Here is a 13,802-nt window from a genome sequence, read left to right as displayed (position 1 = left end):
ACTCTACTGACCAAGGCTGTCTCAAGGACAGGTCAGGCAGGTTCCAAGAAGGGAGCTGGAAGTGACACCCCAAGTATGACTGCACTTGGCTGAACCCCAGTGTTCTGCCGCGAACAGATCATCACAGGAACTCTGCACATGGCTTTTCAAAGCATTTGGAGCCACAGCCCATTTTACTAGACATGAATGTGGGCTGCGTTTCACTTCTCCAAACGCCCTTTCTCTTATCTTACTTGGAAACTCGTAACAGAGGGCATGGGGAAGGTCGCTGATTTGAATGGCAAAGCTCAGAGTCTGGCCTTCCTTTTTATAAATCAGATCATTGATCTGGGCCGACCTTGAGCATCAAGCGATTACAATATTCCAATACAGAGTCTGCATTAAAATTAAATATCCACCTCACTTGAGAGCATGGCTCTCGACTCACAAATGGACAAAGGCCGCCATACAGGCTGGCAGGGGTCCTCTGTTTTCGAAAAATGCCCTGAGCTTGTGGGAAGGTGGTGGGAGCGCCTTAGGGGAAGAGAGCTGGCGTGGGGGTTGGGGAGGACATACTCAGCTCCTTCACACAGTCGTTCACCAGCTGCTGCTCCTTCTCCTCATAGGTGATGGTCTCCGTCTTCAGCTGACAAGCCTGTGGATGCAGATGACTCTCAGTCAGGGAACAGCGTCCACACAGTCAGGACTGATAGGTGGACCAGGGTCGAGGCATAGAGCTGGGCAATCTCAGGCTCTGGTATGCTCTGTGTCTGCAACCATCACACACCACCCAGGAGACACACCTCATCTGCACCCACCCCCCACCCGCCCAGGCCATGGGCAAGGCCCTAAAGCAGAGACCTGAAGGCTGGGCACCACCAGGGGGCGCCACACAGAGATTCGCGCACAAGTTCTATCACTGTAAGGCCACACATGCTACTTATTGTGTGCATCCAGCTCTCACAGATACGACACCTCTGTGGCCCTCATCGTGCCTAAGACACTGCTTTGACCATAGCTATGTACTCTACGGTCAGCCACACAGGAATAGAAGGCAGACACGGGTTCTGAAGTCCCATTAACTCGTCTGACTCAGCCTAAATCAGGGGGTTTGCGGGCTCATCCCTATAACCCTATCACTTGGAAGACTAAGGCGGAAAATTTGCCATGAGTTTGGGGCTAGCCTGGGCTACACAGTAAGCTACAAGTCAGCCTGGGATACAGAGAGCTTGGCTACAAACAAACAAACACCAAATAGTCTGGAAATGATGCTGCACACCTTTAATCCCAGCATTTAGGAGGCAGAGACAGGCAGATATCTGTGAGTTCAAGGCCAGCCTGGTCAACAGAGCTTCAGAACAGCCAGAGCTACATAGTAAGACCTGGTCTCAAAACAAAATTGAAAAAGAGAGAAGGCACACATAGCTATTCCCAGGACTTTAGACAACTTGCTCTGGCTGAAAGGAAGAGAATGGTCTAGAGGGCATGTAAATGCTCAGTTAAGTAGTCAAAGGCAGCTGGCTCTGAGGGTGTGGGCCCTGATCACAGGCAGAGATGAAAATTCTGAGGGCTCACATGGGCCATCAAGAATCCACACGGGGATCAGGGCCCTTTTGCTCTATCCTGGGACAGAAGGGCTGGGTTCCTGGGACCAGGGCAGTCACCTGCAGCTAGGAGGCACAGGCTCAGCCTTCTTCAGCCTCGGGTCTGCAAGACCAAGCCTGGGTGACCTTGTCAGTCACCCTAAAACGCTGGCTAGTGTGGGGTCCGTAAAGATAGGTTGTGGGAAGAGTTCCTTATGCCTTGTAAGGTCCAGACAGGAGGCTCTTTCCAGTGCGTGGCGAGTTCAAAGTGACAGATGGCCTGCCCTCCTGGAGGGTTCCCTGGGAGTCTAGAGCCAGCTAAGGTAGGCTCACGGCCCAAACCTGACAGACAAAGGCCATCCCTTTGCCTACAAACAAGCTCAATGGTAATTAAGACAAAGGGCACTAAATCTACTCGAATCAGAGTTTTTAGAGAGCGGTGGCGGGCGAGGAGAAAAAAGCTTGGGTTTAGAGCCAGAGGCTGCGGATCTGGCCTTTGTCATTTATTAACTCTGACATCTTCGAACACTCAACAGCCTGGCACCTGACTCTCATAGCAAATAAGACCCAAAGTAAGCCCGGCTGTGAAGACTAACAGCAGTGAAGCTAATAACAGTAAGGTAACAATTGTAACAATGTGGGGAAGGTGGCTGGTACAATCCCTTCCGGGTTCCCAGGCTGCCTCGGCTCAGCCTTTCCAAGTTCACCTTGTAAGACCTGTCTCCGTGGAGCAACTCTTACTCCCCAGCAATCACTCCAGCTCATGTGCCCACCTCAGTCTCCACCCACTGTGATAGCCACTCCAGAAGCAATGCCCACACTCGGCCGAGCCTGCAGCCGAGAACCCTGGCTGGAGAGTGCAAGCTCAGACAGGATGTCTTCAGATGGGCGCTAAGCAGATGGCGCTGTCTCCACAGCTGTTGTTGCCAGACGGACACCCCCACCCCAGGGGCAAGAGCAGGGTACACACATCACCTCAGATCGAAGTACGACGTTCTCCTCTTCGAGGTCCTTCAGCTTCTTCTGAAGAGAGTCCAGGTGGAAGTAATTCTGGACGGAGGAGGATGACTCGTTCCTCTTCAGCCTAGGAGAAAGCGAGCTCAAAATCAGAGAGGTCGTTTCCTTCTCATCTGAGCAGAAACCTGGAAGGGCTACCCCAAAGGTATAGTGGCCACCTTAGCTCAGAACAGGGGGTCAGAGGGTCAGGTTCATTTAGCCAATGCAATTCCAGGATGTCCAAGAGTTCATTTAATGGACTGGGGAGATGGCTCAGTGGTTAAGAGCACTGACTGCTCTTCCAGGAGGTCCTGAGTTCAAATCCCAGAAACCACATGGTGGCTCACAATTATCTGTAGTGGGATCCGATGCCCTCTTCTGGTGTGTCTGAAGACAGCTGCAGTGTACTTATATATAATAAATAAATCTTTTTTTTTTTTTTAAAGAATTCATTTAACTCGAGATGCACACCTATTCACAAGAAATGCTTTGTGGGCTGCTGAGGTGGCTTAGGAGGGCCACACCCGACAACCAGCCCAGGACCAATAGGGTGGGAGGAGAAAACTTACTCCTGAAAGCTGTCCTCCAACCTCCATAAGCAAGCCATGCCGTGGCCTGGGCCCCTCCCCCAGTGCATACAAACAGAGAAATTAAAAATGAAGTGTTCTATATATATATATATGCTGCACGTGTGAACTCGGTGCTCATGACCCTGTGACCTACGTGTTCTTTTTTTTTTTTTTTTTTTTTTTTAGGAGCTAGGGACCGAACCCAGGGCCTTGCACTTGCTAGGCAAGCGCTCTATCACTGAGCTAAATCCCCAACCCCGACCTGCATGTTCTTAAGAGCTCCATTCTACAGTGAGGAAGTCACCGTGGGGGTGAGGTCACAACAGAGCCGTGTCCCACAGTAGACCACTGAGCTCCCAAAAGTGACTGTCTCTTGACTATCAGAGAAGCATCCAGACAGAATTCTGTCCCAAGGACCTGAGGCTCCAGGATCTATGTTTTCATCCACCATTGAGTGTGCCTCATTCCCATGGATGTGCCAGGGTAAAGGGACACTCTGACAAGCCAGCAATGACACCTTGTAAGAGGGAAATGCCCCTCCTCCTTGGAAGCCCCCATTGAAGCAGTGAGGTGACTTCATCTGAGGCCTTGAGATGGCTGTTCTGGGACAGACTAACCCAAGGCACTAGCGACCATGCCCAGAGGCCTCCAAGGACATCCACAACAGCCCGCCTGCCCTCAGCTCCCTGGTGACTTACGGGGTTGAGCAGACAGACTCAGGCTCACTCTCCTCCGCGGCACTGGTGTAGAACTGAAGCAGCTCATCCTTCATGGACAGCTCATGGCGGAGCTGAGACACCTGTGTGGACAGCAAGGGGCACGTTGATACTTCCTCGAGGGTGGCAATGTCCTTTCTGTGCTCAAACACTGGTGAGGGACAGCATCCCAAGTGAGGACTGATTTGCTACTCAAAGTTTCAAGGCCTTGAGTTTGACAACATTTAAGAGAAGCTCAGTCAATCCAGTTCTGAGTTGGAAAATGGTCTATGTCCTCACGTTTAGTCAGAAGAGCAGACAGGAGCAGAAGGCTCTAGAATGATCAGGGGGTGAGACTGCCTGTTAACTTTGGAAGCAGCCAGATGACCAGCTGGGCAAGAGGCCAGAACAGTGGGCCATTATACTAAATGAAATGAGAGGCCACTCGCTTTGTCAGAACCCACTGCCGTCTCAGAGCAGAACTCTGGCTGTGCAGGTTCCGATGGTTCCCTTCTTCTTCTTTTTTTTTTTTTTTTTTTTTTTTTTTGGTTCTTTTTTTCTGAGCTGGGGACCGAACCCAGGGCCTTGCGCTTCCTAGGTAAGCGCTCTACCACTGAGCTAAATCCCCAGCCCCCCCCCCCCCCGATGGTTCCCTTCTTAGAACACCACGCAGCTCTCCATGTGACCAACACACCTCAGTGTCCCTCGACAAGCTGGTCAGTCCCTCAGAGTACAGGAGGAAAGACAAGCCTGGAGGAAAACCACGCTGCTGACTGATGAGGTGGCTGTGCAAAGTGGCCGATTTGGGCTCAAGGCTCTATTCAGATAAGGCAGTGGCTATCGTAAAACTTCTCACCTGCCCTTCCAGCCCTCAGCGCTGATAAGTGTGGACCAGGGCTGGGAAGGAGACCTGAAGTCTGTTTTCTGATGTGGCTGGGGGTTTGTTCCAACTTTGCCTCAGCACGCAGGGTGTGGACTCTGCTGTCCTTGGCGAGTCCACTGGTTTTATATGCTGCATCAAGGTTCTCCCTTCCTAGGGGGTCATTTGATGATTCTCCAAGGGGAAGCCATGACCTCAGAGCTTCCCAGTTCAAAGCTTCTCCTGGGAAGCAGGTCATCTCCACTCTCGTGGAGTAGAATGCTTTCCACACGCACCGAGGAAGTCTCACACCAGACGACCATGGAAGGAAGCCAGTGGGCGACCACTCGCTGACACCGAGTTGGTGTCTCCCTCTGCTTTGAAACTCTAAGGGCTTTCTTACCTAACTGAGGCCATTTCCCTGGACCAGGGAAGGCAAGGACATCTCTATCTATACCTGAAACACTATAGGAATCCAGCTTACCATTTCTGAAAGCAAGCTGGGGATGACACTCTTTCTTACGAGTGGATTTAAAACATTAAGCCCAGGAGAGATGGCTCAGTGGTTAAGGGCACTGACTGCTCTTCTAGAGGTCCTGAGTTCAAATCCCAGCAACCACATGGTGGCTCACAACCATCTGTAATAGGATCCGATGCCCTCTTCTGGTATGCCTGAAGACAGCTATGGTGTACTTATATAAAATAAATAAGTAAATAAATAAAAAATAAATAAATCTTAATAAAAAAACCATTAAGCCCAAATCAGAAATAGTTTTAATGAGGGAGAAAAAGTAAGACTGACTACATCTTAGGGTCTTAGACAAGGACATCCTTTCCCATTAAAGTTAATGATGAGCAGAGAGCAAGAAGAGGTGAGAAGGAAGAGTCCTCAGAGCTAAAACTTACTGCTAGGAAAACAGGATGAGGGGAGAGAAGCCACCATGGACCACTGGGCTCTGACCTCCAAACCCCTGTTCTGTCCACCCCAGCTGACTCTGAAATGTCTCCATGAAGTTTAAACAACACTTCCAGGGAGCCAGCATCCTTCCTCCCAACTCTCCGCTGCCCTCGGAGATGATGAAATAGTCCAAACCTGTCCTCTCCCCTGACAGCCGTGAGTTAAGATGAGTACCGTAAAATGACAAGTTTATACAATGAAGACTGCAGGCCAGCGATGCATCACTCCTGCGCTTACACAGTGGTACCTGTGTAAGGAGAAGGGCAGCTGCTCCTGCACCTGCTTGTTGCAAGGGCCCGGCACAGAGGGTCTACAAGTCAAGTGTGGGCTCTCTGAGTACAAGTCTTGCCACACCTGTACACGTGGTTCCTACCCACACCCCCCCACCGCTCCCAGGCCAGTGGTCCTCACCTCTTCCCGGATGTGCTCCACCTGCTCTTCCAGCAGTTCGTTCCTCTCAGTTAGGGTCTTGTTCTTCTTCAACAATGACTGGCCGATCCTCGCAGCCAGCTCCAAATCCCGCTCTTTCTATGAAAGGCAAGAGGGGGAATTCAGACTTAACCCTGTGCATCCTGGAGGAGCCAACAGGGCTCAGTGTCAGATGGGCATTCCCAGAAAAGGTAGGAGAATTAACAGTTCACCATCCAGGTACTAGCCGTCTGATAGAGAGCAACACATGTGCAGGAGCCACGCAGGTGAAGTTGATGAGAGCCAGGTACATGGAGGGGGAAGCTTCAGTTATTTAAGTCATTGGTAACACTTCTCCCTCCTTAAGAGCCAGCATGGGACTCAGATGGATAAGCGGATGGACGGATGGATGGATGGACTGACAGATGGGTGGATGGATGGACTGATGGATGGATGGATGGATGGACTGATGGATGAATGGATGGATGGATGGACTGATGGGTGAATGGATGGATGGACTGACAGATGGGTGGATGGATGGACTGATGGATGGGTGGATGGATGGATGGACTGATGGATAAATGGATGGATGGATGAATAGGTAGGTGGATGGGTAGACAATAGATGAGTTAATGAATGAATGAATAGGTAGGTGGGTGGATAGATAGGTGGATGGATGAATGGATGGGTAGGTGAATGAATGGGTGAATGGGTGGGTGGGTGGGTGGGTGGGTGGGTGGATAGATGGATGGATGGATGGATGGATGGATGGATGGATGGATGAGTGGACGGGTGGGTGGGTGAATGGATGGATGGATGGATGGGTGGGTGAGTGGGTGGGTGGGTGAATGGATGGATGGATGGGTGGGTGGGTGAGTGGATGGATGGATGGATGGATGAATGGACATGCGGACAGGTGGATGGGTGGGTGGATGGATGGATGGATGGATAGATGGGTAGATGGATGGGTGGATAGGTGGATGGATGGATGGGCGGATGATGGGAGGATGGATAGACAGATGAATATGTAGGTGAATAGGTAGATGATAGATGAATCAATACATGGGTGCATGGGTGCGTGGGTGAATATGCTCCTGAATAAAGCAGAGAGCTGGCATAGGAAGGTGGGCATCTTTGGCTCACATCAGGCTGGAATGAACTAGAGCATGTTGAGTTCCTCATTGTAACCAAGGAAGCAACAATGTTTAAAATGACTCAGGTAGGACTGTATATGTTTTGCTCCTTTCAGATTTTATTTAATTTTATTTATTTTTTTTCTTCTTTTTTCTATTTTTTTGGAGCTGGGGACCGAACCCAGGGCCTTGCGTTTGCTAGGCAAGCGCTCTACCACTGAGCTAAATCCCCAACCCCAATTTTATTTATTTAAAAGAAAGAACTTTTTAAGGGCAGAGAACCCATATCGGCTACTCCTACTTTAGAGGCTTGGTACACATAGGGACAGGGTGTTATGACAGTTCAGTCATGACTACAGGCAGACAGAGCGGGCCACACAAAGACGGCTGCCTCTGTGGGGAGAAAGATGTCCCAGGTAGGGGTCAGGTTCCGACTCCAAATCCAGCCCCACAAGATCCACCTGCTTGCATTAGATGGGAGGCTAGTAAGGTGGAGGGCATTTCAGGAGACCACACCCCTTCAGAGTGTACACCAGCTGTCCTATCTCTTGTCTAAGAAAGAAAAGCAGGGACCTGGTAGAGCAGCAACAGTTGGAAGCTCTGATTCCATACTAGGTACTAACTAGTCTCATGGCCTAATTGTTCATTCTCCCCGGAATCAGGAGCACTATAGTTTGGTGCAAGCCACAGGGCTGAGAAATCACTAAAGTAAGTGCAGTTGGTAGCCTGCATGGTAGAAATGAGGTCATAAAAAGCTCAGGAGACACGGGAAAGCAGGTGAGTTTTCACGCAGCATTCCCTTCCCCTCCGCAGAAAGGGGAGCCAGCATGGAGAGGAGGGAAGTGTGGACAGCATGCTGCTCTGTGCAAAACAGTCGCTTAAAAATCCCCAACCTCTCCTCACACAGCCTGGGACTTGCCCCCTTCGCAAACACCCCATCTCACTGGTCTGGGACACTCAGCCTTGTAATGAACAGTTTGGGGCTTCAGATGGCCGCCTTTTCTGACCATGGGCTCGGTCATGTAGCAGACTGCTATGTAAGAGCACGGACTGCTCTTCCAGAGGACGAAGGTTCTGGTCCCACACCCACAAGGCTGCTCACGACCTTCTGCAATTTCCCAGAGGATCTGATGCCCTCTCCTGGCCTCAGTGGGCACCAGGCACACAGTACACAGATGTACACAGGCAAAACACTCATACACATAAAAATAAGCCTTTTAAAAAAAATAAGAGAAAAAAATCAAAACTGCTCCTCACACACTGGCTGGTTTATTTGTAACTTTTAACTCTGGGTTTGGAGACCATCACACGCCAGCTACCAGCTAGAGGAGAGGGGCTTAGTGCACCTGCTTGTTGGTGACTCTGATGCAACCTGAGTACACCTCACACCAAGAACAGACCCCTGGAACCCATTCCTTACTCGGTTTTAGGTGAAAAAAAAAAAACAACAGCTCAAAAAATGAAAATATTGGGGCTGGAGAGATGGCTCAGAGGTTAGAGCACTGACTGCTCTTCCAGATGTCCTGAGTTCAATTCCCAGCAACCATATGGTGGCTCACAACCATCTGTAATGGGGATCCGACACCCTCTTCTGGTGTGTCTGAAGACCGCAACAGTGTACTCATATATAATAAATAAATACATCCTTTAAAAAATGAAAATATCACGATGCCCCCAATAGAGCACGAGAGTTCTTTTGTGTTCAAGCTTTGGCTGTATGTTTATAGACATGAGTTATAAATACCCCTACATACCCCTACCTTACATGCTTTCCCATCAGCCCTAATCACACAAAGGATCAGCACATGCGGAAAGGGCACTTCACGTGACCAAGGGACACACTGACAGTCCCGGCATTCAGAGATGCTCAGCCCTGAATTGATCCTCAAAGGCCACAGGGAGACAAGGCGGTTCCTCACCTTGGCCCTTTGTCATCCTCAGTGCCTTGCCTGAGGGGAGGGACAGGAGGAATGGTGTGGCTGGGGCTGCCCCGGATGTGAGTACCCAGAGGCAAACTCAAGATTAGCGTAAGTCAAAATGGTTTCAGTCCTTTCACCTGCGGCTAAAACTGTACCAGCAAGCGGTGTCCACTTCTCTGCACAAGTGTGACCTCCCTCCGTCTAACTCACGCTTTTTAAATTCCCTGCTAGGACAAACACCAGCCTAGACGGAATGGTCAGCAGGTGCCTATCATTCATCACTCACTTCCTGACCACGTTCCCTGTTGATTTCACCCCACCAAAGCTGCTGATTTCCAACGAGCACAGATGTGAATCCTCAAGACAAGGAGCCCCTCAGTCAGTGAGCCCGGGAGCACTGTAGGCAATGAGGCAAGGAGCACTACAGTCAGAAAGGCAAGGAACACTACAGTCAGAAAGGCAAGGAACACTGCAGTCAATATGGCAAGGAGCCCCTCAGGCAGTGAGGCTAGGAGCACTGCAGTCAGTGAGGCAAGGAGGACTACAGTCAGTGAGGCAAGGAGCACTATGAAGCAAGATCCAGCTGGAGGGCATAAAGCATGAGGCTTCCCAAAGGGCAGGAGAGCTGGCACCCAGGAGGAACAAGAAGACAGAGAACAGAACAGGAACAAACACAGAAGGACAGGAAGCCCTTCACCCCACTGACAACACCTCACTGCTGCAGGGCCTCTGGCCTCTTGCTCTCCGCCCAGCTGGGAGCAGCTATCACAAGCCTACGCTGGAAATCTAATCTTTATAGTAATTACCCAGGGCACGACTGCAGGATGAAAAGCAGGGAGGGAGGGAGAACTGCTTCTGGGTAACAGAAAACCTGAAGCTCTTGTACTACGTCCAGTCTCCTGTCAAGCTTGGTGTTGGCTTTTAGGTGTCTGATGTTGTTGTTTTGAGAGAGGGCCTAGGTGTCCAGCCAAAGCTCACTTTGAATTCCTCTTGTCTCAGTCTCCGGTACTGCCACACCTGGTTCTGTCCAGGTTTATCAAGGCAACAAGATCCTTAGGTTTCTTTTGTGAATCACAGATATGAGGTGAGGTGTGTGTGTGTGTGTGTGTGTGTGTGTGTGTGTGTGTGTGTGTGTGTGTGTGTGTGTGTGTGTAGGGGGTGAGTGAGGAGTCACCTCCCATTTCTTGTTGCCAGTCAACATAAATCAAACATTTAGTTCTAAATCAAGAAAACCCAGCCAGGAAATGAGTTTGGCTTTAACCTTAGTGGCAACCACAGACTATAAATAACTAACTCGGGCCCTGGAACAAGCCAGTCAAAGTCTAGTTCTTTATTCTCTGAGGAATGAATCAAGGTGGCTTGAAAGCCTACAACCTGATGTTGGCCCTTGTCACCAACACACACTGGGCTGGCTGGCACTCTCCGTGAGCCTACTTCCCACACTCAGCAATGACTCATCCCATTCACCAATTTTCGGATAAAATGTGTAACTATGGGCCAGCAGAAAGCACGCCGTAACTGGGGCAGAGCAGCGAACTCTAGGTGATTCCCTATGCAGTCTGTCAGGACAAGCCTGAGGATCTCCTTCCCAGGAAAGACGCAACACACACACACACACACACACCCCACACCACACACACGCACACGCACACATACCACATAAACCCCACACACCACACACATCCCCCCACACACACACAGCACACACACCACATACCACATATACCCCACACACCACACACACCCACACACACACACACACAGCACACACACCACATACCCACACACCATACCCCCCCACACACACACCACATATACCACACCACACACACACACACACCCCACATATGCCACACACCACACACCACACACCACACACACACACACCCCACATATGCCACACACCACACACACCACACACACACACACCCCACATATGCCACACACCACACACCACACATACCACACACACACACACACACACACACACACACACCACATACACCACATATACCACACACACACACACACACCACACACACACACACCACATATACCATACATCACACACACACACACACAAACACACACACCACACATATACCCCACACACACACACACACACACGCTGTTCTGGGAAAGTTCTGCAGCACTCAGTATGCAGCTGGTATGTAAGCCAGCATTCCTAAACAGAGACACAGAGCCCAAGCAGGAACAGTATGAAGTGACTGTCACACGACTGGCTGTAGCAGTCAGAGTATGAGCCCTGTGGTTCCAGAGAAAGGCAGGGACTTCCCTGTGATATCTTATCAGGGCCAAGGACAAAGGGGACAGCTGCTATTTATAAAACACGGAGGTGCAGGCATGATTGCCTATCAAAAATAAAACAGGAAAGCACTAACTACAAAGGGGCGAGGGGAGAAACTGCTCTAAGGAGACATGATGTTCCTCCTTTAAAGCTTTTAAAGCAGGCAGTAGATCACCAGGGGCCGCTTTTGAAGGTCATAATCTGGCACTGGGTTCCAGTCACCTTCTATTTTCCCTGCAACCCCATGAACGACCACCAACTCATGCTCTCCCTTCCACAGGGGAAGCCTCCCTGCCACTCCTTCCCTAATATAATGTGCGGAAATCTCCAGTCAGCCCAACACAGTACCCTCTCCCCAACCCCACAAGCTACTTCTGTCAGGTGTGCTTACAGGGATAAAAAATTAAAAGTTACCAATACTTCTTCCAGGGCCTGATCATCCTGACCTGAAGGTACACCGGGCACCCCCATGTGTCCTCGGGGGACGTCATAGTCCCTTACTCCCAAATGAAACCAGAACACGGAAGCCAGCTGAAAACGCCAGTCTCTCGAGGGCGCGATCTGACTGACTTTCCTCCCCACATCAGCCAAGGCACTCTTGTTGCTCTGTATTTATTTCTATGTTGAGGCTGCCTCGGCTCCATCAGCTGGATGCAACAAAGTTTCACAAGCAAGAACATATTCTTTTCAAGCAGACTGGCTGTCCTGACAAGTACTTATGGGGCCCTGTGTGGTGCCATCAATTCAGAATATCAAAAACAAAGAGGTGTATCTGGCCTGCAGCCTGCCGACTGTATACATCCTATACATCCTGCCGTCTGTATACATCCCACAGGTTATCTAAGCCTGCAACCTGCCGACTATATACATCCTGCCAACTGTATACACACATAGGTGTATCTATCCTGCAGCCTGCCAACTGTATACATCCCAGGATAGATATGAATGTGTGCCAACCTGTAAACGGCAATGTCATACTGCAATGTCACAAGTTGGACAACCCCAATCTCAAATATCAGCTGAGCATGACGGTATGTTTCTGTAATCCCTACACTTGGGAGGCAGAGGTCATAGCACGGGGAATATGAGGCCGATGTCAGCTCCACAGCAAATCTGAGGGCAGTCTTCACAAGACTGTTGTTTTCGAACAGTAACAACGAATCTAACAGATGTGCACAAAGTCAACAGCAGCAAAGGCCTAGGGATAGAGCTACCAGGGGTGGTGGTGAATATCTTTAATCCCAGCCCTTGGGAGGCTGAGGCTGGCAGACCTCTATGAATTCTGGTCAGCCTGGCCTACACAGCAAGTTCCAGGCCAGGCAAGGGCTATAGAGTGAGATCCTGTCTCTAAATCACTAAGTAGCAAAAAACGAAACCATCAAATTGTAACTCTGTCTCAAAATAAGTAAGTAGCAAAATGAAACCGTTAACTTGTATACTACAAGGGCCCAATGTGAGGTTCCTTCCTGAAACAGACTGGGTGCCCACCAATACCCCCCCCCCGGTTTTATCGGCCCTCACCTCCCCCAGACACTCACCTCCTCAAGAAGCCTTGTGACAGCATCAATGTCATTGTATGTCTTAGTCATCTGGCCAACTCTTTCGGCACATAGAACTGTAAGAGATGGAAAAGGCAGTGAGATCGCTAACTGCAGAGAGCGGGATGTGGGCGAGCGTCTAACTCAGCTGACTCCTCAGACCGTGACATCAGGGATTGGACCTGCACTGTCCTCACCGTCACCAGGCTCTGCCTCCAGTGATGCTGAACTGTGAGTTACCCATTGACCACAAGAGACATGGGCACAGTAGGAGCTTTCAGAAAGCAGCTGACTGTATAATTATTAAACAATCGTCTAAAACCCACAAGTTCACAGGGACACACAGCCCTTCTTCCCAACTGGCCTAGATTCTAAAGATGCACAGTTTTTGTTTCAGCAGCATTAGGGAGCTATCCTTTGAAAATCCACTCCATAGAGCTTGCAACCCCATAAGAACAACAACCAACCAACCAGACCTCCCAGGGACTAAACCACTACCCGAAGAGTACACATGGACAGACCCATGGCTCCAGCTGCATATGTAGCAGAGGATGGCCTTGCTTGGCATCAATGGAAGAAGAAGCCCTTGGTCCTGTCAAGGCTGGACTCCCCAGTGTAGGGGAATGTCAGGGCAGGAAGGGGTGATGGTTGGGGAGGAAGAACACCCTCATAAAAGAAGGGGGAGGGGAGATGGGATAGGGGGCTTATGGACAGGAAACGGGGAAGGGAATAACATTTGAAATGTAAATAAAAAAAATCCAAGAAAAAAAAGGAAAAAATCCACCCCACAATCATTACCACCATGGCTGCTGCACACACACACACACACAGACACACACACACACACACAGACACAC

The 13,802-nt window shown here is 50.0% G+C and overlaps 1 protein-coding gene across 21 annotated transcripts in view; it reads right to left on the bottom strand.

Annotated features, from left to right (window-relative positions):
* Window positions 1-13,802, bottom strand: part of Trak1 (trafficking kinesin protein 1) — a 154,904-nt gene that overhangs the window by 25,659 nt on the left and 115,443 nt on the right. For all 21 annotated transcript variants that reach the window (XR_010053987.1, XR_010053988.1, XM_039081651.2 and 18 more), the window contains 5 exons: window positions 12,946-13,022; window positions 6,051-6,167; window positions 3,826-3,926; window positions 2,538-2,646; window positions 556-634 (listed from right to left, as the gene is read on the bottom strand). Coding sequence is in view for 19 of the 21 variants with exons in the window: in XM_039081645.2 (XP_038937573.1) it covers window positions 556-634; window positions 2,538-2,646; window positions 3,826-3,926; window positions 6,051-6,167; window positions 12,946-13,022 (483 nt within the window). In the remaining 2 variants the exon portion in view is untranslated. The remainder of the gene's footprint in view (window positions 1-555; window positions 635-2,537; window positions 2,647-3,825; window positions 3,927-6,050; window positions 6,168-12,945; window positions 13,023-13,802) is intronic.

This window comes from Rattus norvegicus, chromosome 8 (genome assembly GCF_036323735.1).
Source record: "Rattus norvegicus strain BN/NHsdMcwi chromosome 8, GRCr8, whole genome shotgun sequence".
Taxonomy (NCBI): domain Eukaryota; kingdom Metazoa; phylum Chordata; class Mammalia; order Rodentia; family Muridae; genus Rattus; species Rattus norvegicus.
This window is presented reverse-complemented; position numbering and strand designations above follow the sequence as displayed.